Source organism: Peromyscus californicus, unplaced genomic scaffold, assembly GCF_007827085.1.
Source record: "Peromyscus californicus insignis strain IS unplaced genomic scaffold, ASM782708v3 Scaffold_7__1_contigs__length_154581171, whole genome shotgun sequence".
Taxonomy (NCBI): domain Eukaryota; kingdom Metazoa; phylum Chordata; class Mammalia; order Rodentia; family Cricetidae; genus Peromyscus; species Peromyscus californicus.
In genome coordinates, this window is record NW_026294595.1 from 127,419,034 (window position 1) to 127,441,189 (window position 22,156).

The 22,156-nt window shown below is 53.9% G+C and overlaps 2 protein-coding genes across 6 annotated transcripts in view; one reads left to right on the forward strand and one right to left on the reverse strand.

Annotated features, from left to right (window-relative positions):
- The window catches only part of Nol4l (nucleolar protein 4 like), a 125,423-nt gene that overhangs the window by 19,705 nt on the left and 83,562 nt on the right, over nucleotides 1-22,156 (reverse strand). For 3 of the 5 annotated variants that reach the window (XM_052722446.1, XM_052722447.1, XM_052722448.1), the window contains exon 5: nucleotides 8,495-8,636. In XM_052722446.1, the coding sequence (XP_052578406.1) occupies nucleotides 8,495-8,636 (142 nt within the window). Of the gene's footprint in view, nucleotides 1-8,494; nucleotides 8,637-14,979; nucleotides 15,088-15,767; nucleotides 15,932-22,156 lie in introns of those variants that run through there. The other 2 variants (XM_052722449.1, XM_052722450.1) reach the window with 2 other exon arrangements.
- LOC128100370 (uncharacterized) lies at nucleotides 15,142-17,957 on the forward strand. Its single transcript, XM_052722452.1, has 2 exons — nucleotides 15,142-15,636; nucleotides 16,866-17,957. The coding sequence occupies exons 1-2, from the start codon at nucleotides 15,142-15,144 to the stop codon at nucleotides 17,094-17,096; spliced, it is 726 nt and encodes a 241-aa protein (XP_052578412.1). The 3' UTR covers nucleotides 17,097-17,957.

Sequence of the window (22,156 nt, forward strand, 5' to 3'; positions counted from 1 at the left end):
ACACAGCACAGCTCTGCAGGTCTGCTGGGACCCCAGGATCTAGTCCCCTGGAGAAGTTCCAAGGTACAGATAACATGGTATTAGAGCAGGTGATCTAGGCACTGAAACCACGTTTGCCGGTGGGCATGGACACCAAGCATGCACCAGATCTGAGTGTCCGGCTCTAGGAGTACAAATACCCCTTCACAGGAGACAGCTCGGTCAAGGCTCAGAGGCTCCCAGGGCAGTCATCAGTCTCCCGGAGTGAGCAGCAGCGCCCAGATGGCCTTACAAAGAGTGCCTCAGCCCACCCCCACCCTAGATTCTCCAATGCACACTGGCAAATTACGCCCAGAGGAAAGGCTCCCAGTATGAAGCCCTTGGCCTGTCCTCCCAGTCCACCACTTTCTCCACTTGCTGCAGGCCATGCACAAATACCAATTCCAAGTGCAAAGCTCTAAGCTAGACTCCCTAACTGCCTGCTACCCCCAACCCCCACAAATCATGTGTTCTGGGAGCAAGCAGCCACTTCAGGCTACCATGTGTGAGTGATTCATGGGGCAGGGCCTGCCTGGGAGCTTGTATGTGGAGTTGGCAGGCCCCTGGCAACCCTTCCTGTCCTCCCGGAAGCTGGTCTAGGGCTGGTGCATCCCAGTCCTTAGGTCAGGGTGATGATGACGACAATGTGGCCCAGCCACTTCCTGGTTCCTGGGAGAGCCACCCCCAGACAACTCAGGCCAGGGCTGTACATGCCTGTATGGTCCTACCCAACCCCTCTTCAGCACAGCAGGGAAGAGGAGGGGCTGTGAGTACTGCCGGATGAGGGGAGTCTGCTGAGAGCAGGGCTAGAATCTGCCAGATGGCCCCAAGGCCAGGGCTAATCTTCCAGGTCAGGGAGGAAGAGAGGGGGCAGGGTCCCACTCCCTTCACTTAGCAGGGAACCCTCGTCCTGTTGGGCCCCAGAACTTGTCCTGCCCTAATATTCTTACCAGGAATTCTAGGGCCCCAGTAACCTAGACAAGGTCAGGGCAAGATCAAGCCTGGCCTGATCCTGTGAGACAGGAATCCCTTGGAGCTGTCTCCTGGCTCCTCTTGCTTTTGCAGGTCAGGTCTGGCCCAGCCTAACACTGTGCTGTCTGCAGACCAGTTTGATGGACACTTTCTGTGACCCAGGATTGCCATATGGCCCCTGACCAATCCTTAGAAGAGCTGGAACCCTGGGGTAGGGTAAGAGAGAGTCTCTGTTACTGTGGTCAGATGTTTGGTGCCTCAAATCAGAGCAAACAGCTCTTGCTTTACAGGGGGAGAAGAGGGCCCAGGCCTGGCTTCCAACCTCACAAGACATGACCTGAGACAAACAGGGTCAGGGTGACGGATGGACAGGACTAAGACCCACCAGTGTGGGGCAGGGACGCTCCATTTAAAAGTCCACTGTGGGTAGCTAGGGATATAGATTGGGTGTAAAATGGTGTCTAGCATGAACAAGGTCCTAGGTTCAATCTCTAATAGTGCTGAATTTTTTTTTTTTTAAATAAAGCTGGGGCTAGAAAGATGGCTCAAAAAGCCCTGACTGCTCTTCAAAGGACCTGGGTTCAATTCCCAGCACCCACATAGTAGCTCACAACCATCTGTACCTCCGGTTCCAGGGGATCCGACACCATCTTCTGAATTCCATGGGCACCAGGCTAACATGTTGTGCACAGACATATATACAGGAAAAATACCCATACACATAAAATAAAAAAATAACTTAAAAGACAAAAAAGCAAAGGTAAGAACCCAGTGTGGAACTGGGCATGGTGGGGCAGGCCTGTAATCCCAGCACTCAGGAGGCCAGGAGAAGGACTGAAGGTTCAAGGCCTGCCTGAACTGCAGTGAGACCCCTATAGCAAACCAAGAGCCTCTAAGGCCATCCCAGAAGGCTGTAGTGGGTACCACTCCTTCATGTGACAATAACCAGGGCAGTGTCAATCAAACCATGAGGACTGCGTCCACAGTGACTCAATTGAAGGGCCAGGAACTCCAAACCTGTGGTAAGTGTTGTTCCATATGAGTGTGGGCCTACTGAAGGGTGGGCATGGCGGGGGTGGGGGGCAGAGGTGGCAGAGGCCTAGCCCTAACACTCATTCAGCCCTTTCTCTACTAGTCACGCAATCACTCGCCTAAGTTCTCACTTGCTAGGAGCACTCTGGGTGGCAGCACACAGGTATGCCGTCACCTGGCTGCTTCTCCCTGGACAGCAACATTACCCCTCAGCTGTCTCCTCAGCCACCTGCGAGCCTCAGAGGGGGTGGTAGGCAGAGGCTGTGTCCTGAGAGAATGTGCACTGTTGACATGGAAGCAGCCATGTCAAGGACTCCAAAGTCTCAGACCCTTGAGAAAGCAGCAAAGCCTTCTCCAGGCTAGGTTCAGGGAAGTGGCACAGCCTTCCTCAGGTTTGAGTATGAATGTTGACAGTCTGCAGAAAGTGTTCACCACAGCTTCTCCCCTGGATGTTTACAGCCTGAAGACTGGCCCCCACAAGAGACTGCTCCTACCAAGACTAGCTAAGCTTGCCTCCTTGATCAAGCTGTACACCACAAACCCCGCCTCCCTGTTCAGCTGTATGCTGTAACTCCGCCTCTTTGTTCAACTCTATATTATAAACATGCTGAGCTTCCAGCCTGCTGTGGTTTCTCTAGCCCAGAGCTCAGGCCACCCAATTCCAGCTTTCTGTCTGTTGTCCATCTGTCTTTTCTTCATTCCCTTACTTCCCCCATCCCCTAGAGCCATGCAAAGATGCAGCAGCTGTGAGTCAACAGGCAGGGTCTTTATGGACCTGTGGGTGGGAATGGGGAGGAACTGGGGGTGCTAAGGGAAGCGGTGAGAGCTCAGACCCACCTGGCATCAGGGCCTTCTTGGCTCACCTGTTTGGCTGGCTTTTAAGACAGGGTCTTTGCTATGTAGCTTAAGTTGGCTTTAAACATGCTATGTAACTTAGGCCCACCACCAATCCACCATCCGCCTGCCTCAGCCTTAGTGCTGGGGTTACAGGAGTGTACCACCATGACCGGCTGTCTCCCTTTCTAAAGTACCAAGATCTTAAGGGTTAGGAACACCACTCTACATTCAGGAAGAAGGCTGTGGGCAGAAGCTCATGGGGCCTGAGGAGGCCAAGGAAGCAGGACTGGGCCAACAGAGTCTGGTGAAGGGCTCAAGAGAATCTGGGAGAGACAGAGGGCCTTTTGGTCCACAGTCATCACCACAACCACAGCCTTTTCGGTCTGTAGGTGCCAGTGGGCCAGGAGCCTCACTTCCAGCCTGGCCTATGATCTTTCCCAATGTCCACACACCATCCAGTCCTCAACAGCCCAGAAAGGTGGGCACAGGAGTCTCCTCCAAGCACTAGAGAGGGGAAACGACTTGCTCATGACCACACAAGCAGGAAGGAGCAGAGGCAGGGTCTGGCCCTGTATCAGATAGGAGAACTAGTGCCTGAGCCTTTCCCCACACCTTCCCAGAGCCCAGGGAGGAGTGGGGAGAGGAGAACCTGGGAGGACAGCACCCTGAGACATGGGGCTGGCTGGGAGAGGAGGGGCTGTACCACTGTCAGGTTTGAGCCAGGGTCACTAGAGCCCACCTGATCACAAGGGGCTGCTCAGTTGCCCAGCTGGTATTTCTAGGTGGCAGAAGGCCCGAAGCCTTGGTCTTCTGACAGCTGCTAAGGGCACACCAAGATTAGTGGTCACAGCTATCCGGCCACACCAGACAGGTGCTGAGGCTGGCACAGGGTGAGCAACCTGCTTAGAACAGACTGTGGGGAAAGGAGACCCACAGCAGAGGACAATCCACCGATAGCAAGCCAGGTCCAGGAGAGTCCTCGGGCCGCCTAAGCTGCAGGCTGGCTGTGGCTGCCCTGACTTGCCTTTCTTGGCCGTGGCTTGGGATCACAGGAAGCTTCCAGGCATTTGGGACCCCAAGGCCCCAAGCCCACTCACTCTGCTTCCTCTGACCGGGTGCTGCCCAGTGCCTCCTCTAGGAACCCTTCCCTGGCTCTCGCCAGTCCATGGCTACACAACAGTCATCACTGAGCATCTACTCATGGCAGGGGCTGGGACAAATGATTCTAGCTGGCTGCTTCCTGTGGCCTGGTCGAGCCATTTCCATGTCAGAGACCTAAGGAACTCAATGCATAGGGCTGGGGTTGGGGGCACAGTGGCCTTGGATCACTGGACAACTTTCACCGCAGCAGAACCAACGACAGGAAAGAGGGGAAGCCATTCTGTAAGGAGACGTGTAGCACAGTATGATCCTCCCACCAAAAGAGAGCAAATGACAAGCAGTCTGAGACCCCTGAGGAAAGGTCCCCAGTACTGGTGGCATTTTGTTTCTCTGTTTTCTTCTTGTGCTCCTGCCCTGAATTCTCTGCAATGCACAAACTAGGGAAGTGAGGGGAGCAACAAGATCTGTTTGAATAGCCATAGCTGCGGCCCTCAGGAAGGTGACAGCCCAGCAGGGTCCCCACTTCCCTATGTTTGATGCTCTCCTGCCAAAGCCAAGATTCTGTGGAGACGTGGGAGGGGCTGACAACCTCATATGTCACTTGGTCAGGCTGCTGAAAACCCCTCCCTGACTCGTCCAGCTTAGTGCTGGGCACCAGGAGGCGGCACTGGCCTGCAGGAAGTATTAGTCCCAACCTAACTGAGGGAAGCACCCGTGTCCAGCAGGTCCCCAAGGACAGGCTGCAGGAGTACCTCATGTGAAAAGGGCACACATTACCCTGAAAGGCTCCAGTGCTCTGCATAATTCCTGCAGGCAACCCCCAGCCTGGCCGCAGATGGGCGGAAGCAGGACCCTCCACTGTCCCCTGGCGTGAGCTTCCTGTCTGCCGGTGGAGGTGGGGATGAGTAATGTCCGTTCCCTGCCCCCATGCATCCCTTCTGGAGGCCAGGCCTCAAGTTTTCCATTCAGGAAGGGGCACAGTGAGGGGCCTAGTGGAGTCCTGGTAGGGGAATAGAAGGAAGAGCTGCAGACAGGCTTAGGACCCTGGCCTGCGCGACTGCCCGCGACTGCCCTCGACTGCCCTCGGGAGACCTGCTAGCTGACCTCCTGGGTGTGCATGCGCATTCACATCTCTGTCTACTCACGGATGCTCCCCCAATACTGCCTTGTGCTGGGTCCTGTCTTAGGGTCCCTGAGGTGCTAACAGTATGAGACATGGGCATTAACAAGAGAATCTCACAGATGGATCATGAGAGGATGATAGACTTTTCAGCTCTAAGGCAATACCAGACCTTAAGGGCTCTCTCTGCATAGGGTCTCAACAGTTGTCTGTCTGGCAATTCCTAGGCCAGAAGCTTTCCCAAGCTTTCAGAATACACAGAGCCCTGATAGACCCAAGAGAAAGCTCAAAGCCAAGAGCAGGTCTTGGTATATGCATGGGTAGGAAGAAGAAGGAAGCCTGTGTCACTCTTAGTGTGTGAGGACCCTTGCACCTCATACAAACTCCTGCCAAAGCGGAGAGAGGAGGGAGCCTCTCCTGATGCTGGTCAGACTTCCTCCACCCTTAATTTCCTCCCCTGTGAGATAGAACAAGATTGATGTCCTCAAACAGGCCTCAAACATGGTCCCAACTGAGAAAGAGCACTGTGGAATGAGGCTTGCTGCCACCACCCAAGAACGGGACCTCGGCAAAGGAGGATAGGGGAACTGCCATAGGTAAGCCTGGAGAAGAGGGCTGGGGACGGCCTGGGACAGGAACATGAGGACAGGAGACGGTACAGTGAGGAAAGCTGGTGTGCTTCCCACTCTCTGGGTTCAATGGTCCCAACAGGGGACCTGCTCTACCAAGGCCCAGCCTTCTTCGGCTTTTGTTCAAAGTTAAGGTGAGAAGGTGGAAGTGGCAGCACAGGTCTGTAACCCCAACACTCAGGGCTGAGGGATTCGTTCGAGGCCAGTTTGGGCCATATATATAGCAAGACCCTGCCTCAAAATCAAACACAGAAATAACTTAAAGAAGTGCCCTAACTGACTCATCCCTGGAGGTATAACCTGTCCAAACTGTCTGGCTTCTTGCCATCACTCTGGCTTGTATCATGGTAGACAGGGGTGGATGTGCCCAGCAGCCCTGCAGTCCTGGCATACTGGGGTGCGGTCTCAGGGACAAAGAAGCTAACCTAACAAGGAGGGGGGCGGGCCTCTATTTCCCTGGCTGCCATGCTCGAGGGCAGTCTCTATAAATGTCAGCTCGCCTTTTCATTTGGGCCACAAACATTCAGCAGGCCCCTATAATGGGCCAGGCATGCAGCTGGAGGAGCACAGGCCAGAGCGAAGGCCAGCACTAATACAGAGAGAGCACAGTGTACCTCCTGGAACGACAGAGGAGGGGCACTCAGATGCCTAGCCATGCAGGGTGCTCCAAAGGACTGGGCCAGGCGGGGTTACGGCGGGGTTTGAGGATAGACACACAAGCAGAGTTATGGCTGGGTGTGGAATGCATTACCAAAGCCACCTGCTGGGTTTGTTCTTACACTTAGTCCAATAAGAAACATGGGCTCACTCATGGGGGCCAGATTTCAGCTCCTATCTATACTGACCACATATTCTGAGACACACCTTGAAGGCTGGACCAGGACTTGAGGCAGTGTTCATGACCAACCAAAACCCTGTGGGAAATCCTTATGAGTAGATACCTTGGTCACCAGCAGGTCCCAAAGACATGAGAGGCACCGGAGACCAGACCAGATATCTGGGTTTCTTTATGGCATATATATACCCTCTAGGCTGGCCTCTGGCTAACACATCAGCAGCCTCCAGCCTCCAGAATCAGCCACTGATTCAATCAATAACTAAATTGGTGGCTCATGATCAACACCATCCTCCCTGTTCCCAGCTCTGTCGTTATATATACTATTATATATAATATATATACTATACTATTAGCAGGCTGGCCTGCCTATGAGATGTCCAGTGCCCACAGCCAGGAGGGGCCCGAGTACGTATGACTCTGCCCTGCAGGCGGCTGCAGGACAGCTAACCCCACCAGCTTCTGCCTCTCATCTGCACTGCATCATCACCACGTTCTAGATCACAGCAAGGGATACCAAAGACTTCACAGCCCCAGTAGAAATCCCCATTGGTTTGCTAACTCTTCTGACAACCTCAATCCACTGAGACTCCAAGGTAGCGTTCTCGGGCAGTGACCTCGGTTCCAAAAGGTGCAGTGAGGAACAGCACAACCAGACCTTTGGGAGATCAAGATGGCCTTGTTACACTGGACTTTGAAAAAAAAAAAAAATTCTAGATCTTTCTTGGGAAAGCATAACCAAGGGTGCTTGCTAAGCACTGCTAGCACAGCCCTTAGGACGCTGTTGGGTGTGGTTCTCAGTAAGCTCAGATCAGGCTGGAGGTCAGCTGTTGGGCTGTCCCATCCCCAGAGCCCCCATGTGGTGGCCCCCATTGGGCCCCACCCCCGTGGGAATGCCATAAGGCAATAGTAGTCTGGAGACTCCCAGCACGAGGGGGGTCTTGCTGACCTCACGAGGCATCAAGGCACAAAAAGCCTTTTCTTTTCCAGCAGCCTGGCACCCCACTCCTCACACAGCCACCCCCGGGCTCCCCAGCTCCAAGTCCAGACACTTCCAGCTGCCTGTATGCTGGACTCCTCCGAGACAAAGCTGGACTCAGGCTGGGAGGGAGGACCAGCGTGTGGGTTCTGCTATGGAGATGAACTTTGACCCAAACTGCAAGGCTCCTACCCCTTATTTACTCTTTAAGGCTCACCCATTTTTTTTTTTTTTTGCAGAGTTAACATTACACCCCTTTTCAACCCTGCACCTCCCTCCCACATTCCAAGCCCTGACCTTTGACCTCTCCTAATTACCAGTCCCTATACCCCAGGTCTCTGAGGCCTAGCTCCTGGCTCATCATCCTTTACTACTACTAGTGACCTAGTCCCAGAAATAAGAGCCCTACCAGGGGCCTCTGCCTGCAAGTGCTATCCCACATCTCCAACCTGGTCAGGCCCAGCTGACACAGGGCCCAGAGCCCATTCTCAGGCTCCATATGGAACCATGGAGTGGACATCTGACTTCTGACTCTGGCTCTCCAATCCCAAGAAAATCCAGACATAGCAGCCCAGTCCATCCTGGTCTGCTACCAACTGCCTGGCCACTGACCAGGTAGCCCTGTCCCAAAGCCAACCTCACCCAGGCCATAAGAACACAGCTCCAGGTCACACACATTCTTGACCTTCCCAGGCCTGAATCATGGTAATTCTGAAATCTTCATCCGACTAGCTCATGAACACAGACAGGAATAAATAGATAAGAGGCCACCCCCATGGCCAGTTGGGGCCCTGCTTATGAGCGTAACCTTCTCTCTCTGGGGCAGTGGGGCTTACAGAGAGGCTGACAATTCCAGCTTTCAAGTACAACAGGGACGCCCCAATGTCACCTGGGTCCCACCACCCAGAGTATGTGCAGGCCACTCACAGGACAGTGAGTGCCCTTCCTGCCAGCTGCCAAGGGGCACTCACCGTCCTCTTGGCTATGGAGGTTCTGCGGGCTCCGCATCCTCTCCTCCTGGCTGGGGCTCAGGTTGGAGGCCAGGTGGGGGTCAGCTGACATCCATGTGGAGTCATTCATATCAAAATCTTCACTGCTCACAGAAGTTTCATCCTGAGCAGAGACAAAAAAGGCAGGTGTTCAACAAGAGCAGTGCACACTGAGTCTGGGTGGTCCCAGAGGGCACAGGGGCCCCTAAGACATTTGCAGGGAGGGCTGGATGGTATGCCCCCTGACCCCTGAAGTGGCTTGGGCTCCGGTTCCTAGCGGAAGCTAGGGTTGAGGGCCCGTGCTGTCTGTAATTGAAGACAATTACGAGGTCTCACATCCTGTAGAGTGAGCGGATAGCAGGGCCTGGCTCTTACCCTTGTGAGCCAAGGTTGAAATGAGTGCTGTAAACAAGAGTCACCGTTCCCCCACCAGAGCCTGAGGAAGAGGGCTCACTCTGCACAGTGCCTACACTGGGTAGCAGGACATGCTGGGCACTGAGGAGGCCAAGGTGGCAGCCCCCACCAGGCCTGCGGCCAACTCCTGTGGAGCATACATGGAATTCCTTTCTCCCACTCCCCCAGCCCAGAGGACATTTCTGTCTTCCTCCTTCCTAACCTTCGCTGAGCTTCAAAGATATGCTCTTGGGCGGCTTCCAGAGTTGAGCAGGCCAAACCCAGAAGTGTGGAGAAGGAAGGGGGTGGGGCGGGCCAGGGTTCTGATCACACCAAGAAGGGACACAGAGAGGGGGTGCCAAGGCCTTCCAAACAGCAGATAGTCTGTTGGAAAGGACAGCACCGGCTCCTCTCCCAACTGCTGGCTTCAGTGTGCCCTTGGCCAGTCATCTGGGAACCCCTGGGATGGGGCCCCTTTAATTCAGCCTTCCAGCAGGAAGGAACCCCACCTCCTCCTGATCCAGCCCCTTTTAAGAGCAGCAAGCAACTGGGTTGGGGCTCCAGTTGTAACACACAGGGAAGATAGCTCAGCGTGCCACATGTGGAGTCCTGACCTTGTGCCCCAACCCCTAGGCAAGATACAATAGCCTCTGTGGACCCATGGCAGAGCACCCTTGGAGCCACCCCTACAGGGCCCTCTCACAGACATGTCTTTTATGGTGAGCAAACACACTTTGGTTTGAACTTCCCTCGGCTGCTGTCCCTGGGGCAGCCGCCACATCTGCTCCAAGTGCTAGGGAACCGGAGGTTGAGTCTCCCTCCCTCCCCCAACCATGCCTGCTGGCAGCAGTTTCCTGGAATTCACAGCTTCTATGCAGCAGTGTGGACCCTCTGTGCTGAGTCCAGAGGACAGGAGCTGAGCCACAACACTGCAGGTCCAAATGTACACACTTGGAACCCTGGGGACAGAGCCCAGTGTATTCTCCTTCTCCTGTACAAGTGCTGGTCACTAGCACGCACGCACGCATCCTTTGGGCTACCTACTACACAGAAGCTTCCTACAGTCTGCCTTCATGACAACATGTGCTCACATCAACAGGGACATGCTGTTTAACAGGCTTTCTGCACAGAGCACAACAGGGAAAGGTCTCTTGGAGGTATAGAGTAAGGACTCTCTCTGGCCCTGTGGGTGGGCTCTGGAAGCACTGTGGGGAATGCATGAATTAAGTGACTCTGTTTCCTAGTAGTTTGTTTGTTTGTAATCTTTTGAAACAGGAGCTACTTGAGCCAATGGCAGCCCAGAGGCAGGAGGATCTCTAAGTCTGAGGCTAGCCTCGTCTACAGAGTTCAGTTCTCTGACAGCTAGGGCTACACAGAGAAAACTGGTCTCAAAACAAAAAAAGAAAGAGGAGCTACCTATGCAGCCTATACTGGCCTCCAGTTTACAATCCTCCTGTCTCAGCCTCCAGAGTACTGCAAGCACCTATTCAAACCCATTCATTCACTCAAGTATTCCCCGGATACCAACTATGGACCCAAGTATCTAAGTGCTGGAAGTCCAGTTGTGGAGCAGACCCGTTCCTGGCCTTCCTGCTACTCCCCACCCATGGAGCAGAAAGTGGCTTTACATCAGTTACTGCCCATGCTCCACAGCTTCCCTTCTTAAACAAGCTGCCTGTCTGTACCAGCAGCCTAGTCACAGCACAAAGCTGCTGTGGGGCTCTGTCCTATCACCCCAGAAGGCTCTCTGGCCTTCCAGGAGTAGGGAGCAGGCTGCCTGTTCTCTGAATTCCTCATGAGGTAGCAAGATTTGTTGAACTGACTAAACTGCCTTGCAGGATGTGGTGTTTAATGAGGATGCTGCATTAATCTGACAATTAAGGGCTCTGGTCCCACTGCGCAGTTCTTTGAACGGGGGCCATATGAAAACTGGGACCCTGGCTGGCAGGCCAGAGGCTGCAGGCTTCCCTTAGTTACAGCTGCTAGCCATCCCACAAATGGCCGAGGGCTGCTCTGGCTTAGACAGCTGAACTGTTCAGGAAAATGGACTGACTTCTACCTCTTTCGGCGCAATAGATGGACTGCATTTCATGCTGACACTGAAGTTACCTGCAAAGAAAAAGCATCTAATATCTGCATGCTCCAGGCTCTCAGGCTCTGGGACAAGAGCTTTGTAACATTTCCTCACAACGGTCCCATAAGGCCCCACAGGGCAGGCCTCTCTCCAGACCTAGTCACACTGCTCCTCAAAGGCTTGCCCCAGCGGTCCAGGGTGACAGAGCTAAAGGCAGAGCTGGAGTCTGAATCCAGACAGTCTGCACCCAGAGCCATGAAATTGCACTTTCCACCCTTTGATCAAAAGCGCCTGATTCCTTAATGACCAAGTGCCTCCAGATAACACCCGAAGGCAGTGGGGCTCCGTAGCCTCGACGCCATGTGTGCACGCACACACATACAGGCAGAGTTGATGCACATTATTGAACATCTACTTTGTGCTAAGTTGCCCTAGGGATCTATATGGCTAAGGAGGGGCTCCTTCCTACCTTCAGACTTTATCGAAGGAGAGGACTCAGCTAAAACTTCTGGCCCATTTACAAGCTCTGGGGACCCTGCACAGTTACTGAACACCAGTGGCTCTCTCCCAGGGCCTTTTCCATAGCCCCCAGGTTTCTGCCATCCCAACTGCTGCTTTGTGAAAGGTGGTTCTGGAATTTTGAAAACCCAAACACTGACTGCTATGGCTTCTTCTTCTTCTTCTTCTTTTTTTTTTTAAAGTGAGAAATCAAGCCTATTAAACCTAAATTTTTCAGAAAACAAACAAAACTGAGTAAGCTGTAGCTGTGGAGACAGCCAGACTGACACAACCCCCCCCCCCCTCCACACTTAGGGCTGACCTGCAGAGAGCCTTCTGCAGGCCCTGCTGCAGCAGAGCTGGGCTGTCCGTGGGCAAGGCCAGCCACTACCGAAGAGCAGACTCAAGCTCCCAACTCACCTATTCACCCCTGAGCTGAGGCTGCCAAGGCAGGCTAATTACACAGGCAATTACCAGAGCACACAGTTCAGACCCATCACCCAAGTCCAGAGGGACCTGTGGGGGGAGGAAGGGAGGAAGGAAGGGAGGCAGCCGACCCAGGTCGGGAGTGATGAAGCCTGAGGCCTGTCTAAGACCCCAGGCACTCCCCTGCTCCCCCATGAGGTGACAAGTAGGTCACTTCTTCTTGCTCCCTTCTTAAATCTCGGGAGAATTTGGGCTACTAATTTCTCCCTCTCAAATAACTTCAATGGGACATTCATTGAAAATAAAAGTATGCATGCCATGCTTCTAAAATCCCTCTCCTGAGATTCTGTGTGATTGACCAGGTAGCTATGGCTAGGTCCCCCTAGCCTAGCCTTTGCCCTTTACATCCTGAAGCCTGTGGCCTTGCCCACCTGGCAATAAAAGTTCATCAGACCATGCACCATGGTGCTTGTGCCATCATGGGTCACAGGGCAGTGGGGCCAACAAACCTTCTGGAAAGGGGGGCTCTTGTGTTGGCTGGGCAGTTAGTCTTTAGGACACACCCCCAGCCTTGACTCTGGGCACAGAAAGAGGAGCTGACCAAACCCTTGAGCATAACTCTTATCTTCAGTCCAAAATTCAGAGGCCAGTTCCTTTCTCCCCACCCAGCTAGCTCAGGCCCTTCCTCCTCCGCAGCACCAACCACTGTGCGGCCCGGAGGGGGAAATTCGGGAGACATATGGAGGAAAGTGGAAGCAGGCCTGTATCCATGGCTGTAACTACGGGCAGGTGCTATCAGTAACCTGATTATTTTACAACTGGGGTCAACTTCTCTGGAACTGGGTTCCTGGTGCCTCTGAAGCTGAGCATTTGCATCTTCCAGGGCTCGGAATTCTGGGGCGTGCCTCCTACAGTATTTTCCAGACCTTTCCTCAGAGCTGTAACTCTATCTCAACCACTCACTTGAGAAAGAAAGGGAGGAGGATTTACCGAGAATTCAGTGCTAGTGGAGGCTATGAGGCCTGATCTGGAGCCCTGGGTGTGGGTTTCAGACCATGGTGGCAGTGGGGGTGTTCAAGGATGCTCCAGGGCCAGGCAGGAAACAGACACTGCAGCTGGCTGCCCCGCCTCTCACTGCCCCCAGGTTTTGGGGCAGCTGGGTAGAATCCCAGTGTGGGCAGTTGCTCCAGCCCCAGCTCTCAACCTTGCATATATACTAGGATGTGGGAGGTGGCTTCTCAGTTGGGCACTGCCTTCTGGGTCACCGGTGAGCCCAGCCAGGTCAGGGAATGCTCAGCCCCTGAGCTGCTTGGGGTGAGCATTATGCACATCACTCAGAATATGCCAAGAAAGTGCTGAACCACATTTGACCCCAACTTAACTACTTCAGCTCATCAGACACTTATTAATGGAAACTGAAAACTCCCAGGATCCAGAGCAAGCAAAGGTTCATGCCCCTGTTGTGATGGGGTTGCATTAAAGAAACAGGAGGGTGATCCGAGTTAGCTCCTGGGCACTTGGGACTTCCAAGGCTGTTGTTTAATGCTGTACCCCATCAATGCCCACCTGGCCACCAGAAGAGGTGGTGAGTCTTCCTGAGACACAGCCCACACAATTCCACTTCTTGCTAACAGACCTTGGCTTACTAGCCATACAAACACACTCTTCTAGGAAAAAGGGAGCTGGGAGGCTGGGAGGCTTCCTTCTAGCCAATCATCCAGCACACTTGGAGTAGTCTCTCCTTCCTCCTCCCCCACACACTCACTCGAATACTCTCACACTGCCAGTGCCTGTCAAAAACATGTTCGTGGACCCATGTTCATGCTCCACTGTCCCCACCATAGTGGATGCCTGGGCGCTGGAGTGAGCATTTTCCACACCTTCCCACTAGTGTATGGGCTTCTGTTTCTAAGCAAAGGCAACTGACTATTTTCCCAGCATTCCTCACTATGAGACCTTGCTGATACACAGCTCTTGCCATCAATGGGGATCTGAGTTTCTTGGGCAAGCAGGGTCCTTCCAGCCAAAAGGATGGCCAGAGGGGAAGCACTCTGAACTAACTTTCTCGAAGTCTATCCTTCCAAGAAAAGGACTCAGGCTAGACTAAAAAGTTCTAGAGCAACTCAGAGATGGACCAGCTCCCCATTGCCCCAGGGTGGCTGAGGCCCTGGGGAAGAAGTTCCTCAAAGTTAGACTTCTCAGCAGGGAGGTAGGCTGGGGTGCTACCACTGGTTGGTAGAAAGGTGCTGAATGGGTCAGAGAGCAAAAGGAGGTGCTGCCCTGGGACTACTCTACAGGAGAGCCCAGCAGAGGAGCCTGGATTGCATTCAAAGACATTTGGGCTCAATGAAAGGGTAATTTACAACCCGGGGTTAAGCTACCCACTGGGGCCTGGGCCATCAATGGGCCCTTTCCCCCACACCAACCCACAGCTCAGAAGCAGGCATGTTTCAGGGGACTTGGCTCCACCATCACAGGCTCTGCCCACAGGAGTGAGGAGCTCACCAATACTCTCCCCAGGCCCCAACACGGGTGTGTGCCGTGGGGGGAGGGGGCTTCCAGCTGATTCTGGGATAAGTAGGGCTTTATCTCAAGGGAGAATCTATTTCAGGCCACAATCCTCAGAAAGAGGGGGAAATCACAGAGTCCAAACACCATTTCAGGTGAAATCAGGAGGTTATTCATCTCCCCTCAGAGCAGACAGAAAGAAAAATCAATGTTTTAGAAGGGGAAAGGGTTCCATTTGAATTAATGGGTTTGTGGCTTCTCCATTGATCTGCGCCTCTTCACACTTTCTTTTTGTGCTTTTGTGCTGTGAGGGAGAGGGGAGGGAGAAGGGAATGGCAGGGAGGGGGCTCTCGGTAAGGAAGAGGACGGTCTAACCTTAACCTTTCTCCGGGAATAATGCTAATTAGCGAGGCTTAATGAGAACTTCCCCCAGGAAGCTCGGCCTGGTAGAGGCGGCCGGACTCCCCGCAAACGCAGCTCAGAGTGAGAGTAGGGTCACTTCTGAACCCAAGAGGCCGGAATAGGAAGGCGAATTGCACTCCCCCGCCTCCACCAGTCCCCTGCTTACCAGTGTATCCTGCCCTGGAGCCCTAGGTGAAGGGCGGCGAGCAGCAGGAGGGCGGAGGTGTAAATCCACCTTAACCCTTGCGCGCGCTCTCCGCAGGCTCCCGCGCGGTGTGTCCCTTCACCAGGGGTCCCCGAAACCCTTGCTTCTGCTCCGAAGGTGCACATGAGAGGAGCTGTCGGTCCCCTGGTGGAGCGACAGGAGCCTGCCAAAGTGGGCTCAACTGTGCAAACCGTGTCTCAACTCCCGGCGCCGTGGCATGAGCCCCTCCCTGCCACTGTACGCTTCCCGTCCCCACATCCCCAAACACAGTCCACTTCCTTTCTCCCGGAGGCAGCGGCCACCCGAGCCTGGCCCCCGCCCCGCGAACGTCCTCCTCCCGGGGACGCGGTGCGGAGCCCGCTGCAAACGGCGTGGCCGCGGCACAATACCGCGGCGCGGCGCACACAATCACCGCCCCCCAGGACCGGCGGCGCGCACGGCCAGGAGTGGGGTGCGCCCGGCAGCTCCGGGCACTTGAAGCTAGGCGCACCTCTCGGGCGCCCCGCAGGCCCGGGAGCGCAACCTCCGCCCCTCCCCGCTCTCGGGCACACTCGCCCGCCCCCAGCCCCAGCCCACTCCACCCAGGGCCAGCAGCTCGCCAGGCGCAGGAAGCTCCCCGTGAGTCCCCCTCCTCGGAACCCCCCATCTCCCCCAACCGCAGCTCAACGGCCAGCGGCAGGGCAGGAGGAGGGGGCGGCGGCCGAGGGCCCAGGACCAGTCCGGTCGCGGGGTCCCCTAGGACTCCGTACCTGGGCGGGCGGCGAGGCGCAGACCGCCGGTCTGGCTCTGGGAGTGAACCGGGCAGGAGGCGGTGACAGCCCCACCGCTCCAGCTGCTGCTGCTGCTACTGCTGCTGCCGCCGCGGCCGCCCGGGGAGAGGGGCTGGCACCGCTGCGGCGCGTCACTGCCCGGCCCGGGGGCGGGGGTGGCCAGGGGGAGGGCCCAGGCGAGCGGCGGCGGCGGCGGCGGCGGCGCCGCGGCCCGGGAGGAAGGGGGAGGGGGGCACCGGGCACGGGGAGGCGGGGGAGGGGGCGGGACCGGGCACGGGGCGGGGGCCGGGGGGAGGGGAGCGCCGGAGGACGCACTCAGGGGGAGTAGGAGGAGCAGGAGGAGGAGGAGGTGGAGGGGCGGGCGAGAAGGAGGAGTGGGCATGGGGGGAAGGGGGAAGAGAGGAAAAGGAGGCACCCAGGGAGAGGGGAGAGGAGAAAGGAAAGTGGGGTGGGGGAAGAGGAGGAAGGAGGGGGTGTTGGGCCAGGTATGAGGACCAGGGAGCGCTGGACGCGCTGCCATGCGCTACTGGGTAGAGCTCTCTTAAGGGAGAAGAGCTTGGAGGAAGATCCCTGGGGGCGTGCAGCCCAGCAAAGGAGGCGATGGGAGCTGGGCTCGCCCCGGGCTCCCAGAGGCTGCGGACTTCAAGTCTTGGGGCGAGGTGGGGGCGTACCCTGCAAGCTGTCTGCGTTCAGGCCAGGAGAGGGAGACTTGGCCCAAAGAAAGTGACTAAGGCAGGCATCGTCGGGAACTCTTGGTGCCATGGGCCTCCAGACAGCCCTCGACCCTACGCGTCTCTCAATCCCGGGCGACGCGGGTGCTCGTTGGGCAGGGCTGCGGGACCCGAGGGCTCAACCCTAGGAGGTCTTAGTGGGACCCTGACAAGGAAAAGCCAGGCACGTGGGCCGACTCTCCCTCGGGCCCCCGCCTACACCTCAAGGCCCCCTTTTCTCGATCAAGTTCAAGCTTGAGCTCCTCGGCACCCTACCCACGGGCCGTCTCCTCCCCTCCCCTCGCCTTCTCTCTATTCTGCACCATCTCGCCTCTCACTCTTCCTTTGTCTCTTTCCCACCACTTAGTTTGTACCCGCCCCTGCACCCCTCCTCTCTGCCCCGCCGCCAGCTCCAGTGTCCAGGCTGCGCTCACCTGTTCGACCCAAACATTCCGGCGACCCCGAGCGCCCGCCGCCCGCTTGCTCCCGGCTGCCTCTGAGGGCCCCCGCCCCACTCCGCGGGTCATTGTGCTCCAGCAGACCACACGGTGCCGGCTCCTTACGGCGCGCTGGCTACAGTTGTAAAGTCACAGCATAATATCAAGAATGCTGCCCAGACCTGGGCGCGCACAGTCCGCAGGGACTCCGCAGGAAAGGGAAGACGCAGGCGGACCCAAGGTGAGGTCCTCCTCCGGGCAAACAGACCTGCCTCGGCTTCAGGAGAAGATAGAATGAGGCGGCGCGAGGTGGCCAGAGGGGTACCCTGAATCTCCGGGCAACCTCGGATTCGCCTCGATCTAACCAGCTAGTATCCTTACGGCAGAATTAAAACATCGACAGAGAAAAATGGGTTAGGGGCAAAGTCCCCCCCCCCAACTCCCCAACACCAAGTCCAAAGCCCGGGTTAGAACACATGGACCCCGAATAAAGCTTGTGCTTTAACAAGGATAGAGAGAGACGTTCGTGAAATTCTGTGGGGAGATGCCCCGCCCCCAAAAAGAAACCCAATAAGGAGCCCACCTCCTGGTTCCTCAGAGGAGGAAGGGCAATTTCTACAGATTCCTTTACGCTACAACTCATTCACAGTGGAGCCAGCAGAGGAGAGCAAACAAGACAGCCACTACGATTGTTTGCAATTTTGAAACAGACTGCCTTTAACCCTCCAACTTTTCTTTTAAAAGCCCTTTTCTTTCTTCCTCTGAAAGCTTTGCATTGTGAACAATCCATGATAGACAAGACTCCCTCTACAGGTTTGATCTGTAATTACAGCCACAGGTTCGGAGCTCCCGGTTCACGGATTAGAAAAAGATGACAACACTTCAAATTATCAGCACACAGACTTCATTCTGCACATGCTAAAGACTTTACTGTCAATATGAAACTCACACTTAAAAAAAAGGATTTAGGCGTGTTGCTCATTAGCGCCTTTTACTCCTGAAATTAAATGTTTTCAAACCGATTCACTTTTCCGCTTTCTCTGTTAGACCTTTACTTCTCATTCTTGGAGATGTGGGAGTCTAGGGTCAAAACTTTGTTCAGTCCTTCTAGGGCAATATGGGCGTTCCCAACATGGAAGCTGCCCTTCCTTACACTGAATGAGATAATTCCAGGCTTAGGATTTCCTGCCTCTTTCCAACACATTTCTTGAGACCTTTGACCTCGCCTGGCCTGAGTCTCTATTTCACAGCAGTGGTGGACATCTGGGCTTGAAATATAAAGCCAAAGGCAGCTGAAGTTCAAAGGTGGAACTGGACCCAGATAACCCACCTCTCCTCAGACTAATAAAAGAGAACAGTGTAGCTGAGGAGGGCAGAATTGTCTTCTGAAGGCACCAAGTGTGCACTCATTTACCATCCTAGAAATAAGACACCCCAATCTCCATGGCCCACAGACTGGGAGGAGACTGCCAGGTACCTTGGCTGGCTAGGCAGCACTTCTGAATGCCAGGAGCCTCCCAAGCCTTGTCCCCACAGAAGCTGCCCCTCCTCAAGGAACCTTGAGCTGGTGGTTTTCAGTGTCCTTGTCCCCCTGGCCTTAAAGTGGCCACAGTGTGGCTCTCCACAAGGAGTTAGGTGACCCAGTTTTTTTAATCAAGAATCTCCCAGCTCCCAGTGTAGGGAGGGTTCCATAGCAAACAACAACCACAACCTGGTCCTTACTCCTTACCACCTTCATGTCCCCTCCAGGCTCAGCAGAGAGGCATGCTTAGAAACAGATGCTAGAGGCATATGCTCTGTGGAACACCTACAAGAAGCCTTAATGACCATGCCCCCAAGACAGAGGCCTGGCCAGGGGACATGAGGAAGGACAGGAACTTAATTCAACCAGAGTGGACACTGTTCAAGCATCTGAAAGCACTGAAAAGTTATTTGTCATCACAAATGACTTCTTTTTTTTCTTTTTCTTTTTTCATTTTTTTAAAGATTTATTTATTATGTATACAGCATGTACGACTGCAGGCCAAATGAGGGCACCAGATCTCATTACAGATGGCTGTGAGCCACCATGTGGTTGCTGGGAATTGAACTCAGGACCTCTAGGAGAGCAGTCAGTGCTCTTAACCTTTGAGCCATCTCTCCAGCCCCCACAAATGACTTCTTAATGACAGAGGGAGAGTACCTGCCCACTAGGATGATGGAACACTCACCTCCCAACCAAGCCATCAAGTCAGCTGCCCCCAAAGGGTGGGGACCTGACAGGACCCTGTGCCCCTTCTGAAGGTAGTAGAAACAACATCTGTGTTGCTTGGTCTCCGTGCCAGGTCCCTCCCTCCCCACAAACTGTTGGAATCTGAATAAATCCAGAAAGAGGGCTCTCCACAGACAAATAGTCTTGGACTATTCAAAACCAACCAGGAATTCAGGGGAGGGTGTGGTGCATGCCTGTAATGCTAGTTACAGGAAGCATGACAGGAGCATCATTACAAGTCTGAGGCCAGTCTGGTCTGCAAGATGCTATCACAAAAGCCAAAATAAAAACAACAAACAAAAGCAGGGGGTGGGTGTCACACGCCTTTAGTCCCAGCAGGGGCAGGCAGATCTCTCTGAGTTTGAGGCCAGCCTAGTCTACAAATGGAGTTCCAGTACAGCCTGGGCTGTTACACAGAGAAATACCTATCTCAAAAACAAAACAAAACAAAACAAAACAAAAAACCAACAACAACAACAAAAAACTAACACTACCACCACCACCAACAACAACAAAACTAACAACCAACCAACCAAAAACCACTTATTGTCATAAATTTAACTGTTATAAATGATTAAGGAAAAATACCAGCTAAATGCAACATGTGGATTCCAGGTGGACCCTGAACATAAGGGTACAAGTAGGGAGAGAGGCAGAAAGTGAGGACAGAGAGAAGGGAGGAGATGGGCTGGAGGAGGCTCAGGTGCCCTCAAGGAGTAGTAGACCAGCATGCTCCCTGACCCTAGACAGCAAAGGCTGGCAACTGAGTGCAGACCTTGAGGCGCGGCCTTCCAGGTAGATCCACAACTGGTATAAAGGTCCTAGGAACATAATGGTGATGAGTGTTCTGCAGCAGGGGGTAAGGCGAGGTGGGGATGAGCATGGCGGGGTCATGTGCGGTCACAGGGCCAGGGGTGCCAAGTCTGTGCACAGCTGAGAGGCACGGGACTTCCTTTGGCCTGCTGAGGGGATGCAAGCTCAGTTAAGTTTCCAGATCAGGGCACCAAAGGGGTAGCAGGAGGGCAAACAGAATACAAGAGGTCCAAGCCAAGACTGGAGCACAGATCTGTGGGAGACACTGGGTTCTCATCCCAAGTACCTCAAAATAAACTAAAAGGATTTATCCCAATGGGACCAATTCAAGCTCTAACAACACACAAATGTTGGCAACCAGGCTTCAGCCTCTGCAGGCCTCATTTCCCCAATAAAAAGTGAATCATGGCCGGGCGGTGGTGGCGCACGCCTTTAATCCCAGCACTTGGGAGGCAGAGCCAGGTGGATCTCTGTGAGTTCGAGGCCAGCCTGGGCTACCAAGCGAGTCCCAGGAAAGGCGCAAAGCTACACGGAGAAACCCTGTCTCGAAAAACAAAAAAAAAAAAAAAAAGTGAATCATAAGATGAAATATGTTCAACCCAGTACTTGACAGAAAGTCTTCTACTTTGAAATTAGAAACCCAAGGGCTGGGGGTGTAGCTCAGTTGGCAGAGTACTTATCTAGCATACATAAGGTCTTGAGTTCAACCTCTAGCACTGTATAAACTGGACATGTCTACAATCCCACACTCAGGAAGTAGAAGCAGGAAGATCTAGGGTTGAAGGTCATTACCGCCTACAAGGTGAGTTCAAGGCCAGCCTGGACTATGTGACACTCCATAAAGAGTGTGTATGGGGGGAACGGGCAACGTGACTCGGTGGGTGAGAGTATTGTTTTCAAGTTTCATGACTTGGGTTCAATCCTCTGAGTCCAATGGTGAAGGGAGAGAACTCACATGCTGCCCTCAACTTCTACACAGAAACACTGTGGTATGCATGCCCCATGTTTTTGTTGTTGATTAAAAAATAAATGACAATGAAGAACTGAGTAGGTGGCTCAGTGGATAAAAGCACTGTGCTGTCTAATTTTATGTCAATTTGACACAAGCTAGTGAGTCAGCTAAGAGGAGGGATCTTCAATTGAGAAATGCCCTTTAAGATCAAGCTTTTAGGCAAGTCTATGGGGCATTTTCTTTCCTTTTTTTTAAAAAAAAATTTATTCATTTATTTAATTAATTTATTTATTTATTTATTTTTCCCTATTATCAGCTTGATACAGTACAAATTCTTATCCTAATAGTGAAATGTTTCACTAAAGCTTGCCCAGTAATTGAGTAAAACCAAAACTTATTATAAGCCACAGTCATCCTAGTGTCCCCCCTGCTATATAGCCTCCCTGGTTCTGTGGGTTGCAGTCTGATTGTTCTTTGCATTTTCTTAGTTATCCATGGAGGAGAGCCCAGCTCATTGTGGGTGGGGCCATCTCTGGGCTGGTGGTCCTGGGTTCTATAAGAAAGCAGGCTTAGTAGGCAAAAGGCAGTGGTGACCCACGCCTTTAATCCCAGCACCAAGGAGGCAGGGGCAGGCGGATCTCTGTGAGTTCCAGGCCAGCCTGGTCTATAGATGGAGTTCCAAGACAGCCAGGGCTACACAGAGAAAGTTTGTCTCAGAATCCCCCCACCCCACCACCACCACCGCCACCACCACCACCACCACCACCACCACCACCACCCCCCGCCGCTGCCACCGCCCCAGAAAAAGTGAGTCATGTGGAACATGCCCCAAGCCCTAAGCAGCACCCCTCCATGGCCTCTGCATCCACTCCTGCCTCCAGGTTCCTGCCCTACTTTAGTTCTTGTCCTGACTTCCTTCAGTGATGAACTGTGACTTGGAAGTGTAAGCAAAATAAACCCTTTCCTCCCCAAATTATTTTTGGTCATGGTGTTTCATTACAGCAACAGTAACCCTAAGACAAGTACTTATACAAGCATGAGGATTTGAGTTTGGCTCTCCCAGTATCCACATAAAAAGCCAGACATGGCTGTACACACGTGCCTGTAATCCCAGAACTGGGGTATAGGAATTGAAGACACCAGCCTGTCCAAAAAACAGCCAGCTCCATGTATAGTGAGAGACCCTGTCTCAAGGGACTGAGGCT

What these genes read in the sequence shown, in the direction of transcription:
- LOC128100370 (XM_052722452.1), top strand. Translation starts at nt 15,142, where the DNA reads ATGAGAGGAGCTGTCGGTCCCCTGGTGGAGCGACAGGAGCCTGCCAAA. An exon ending in CCAGGCGCAGGAAGCTCCCC is followed by an intron (nt 15,637 to 16,865) that starts GTGAGTCCCCCT and finishes CCCACCACTTAG; the next exon opens with TTTGTACCCGCCCCTGCACC.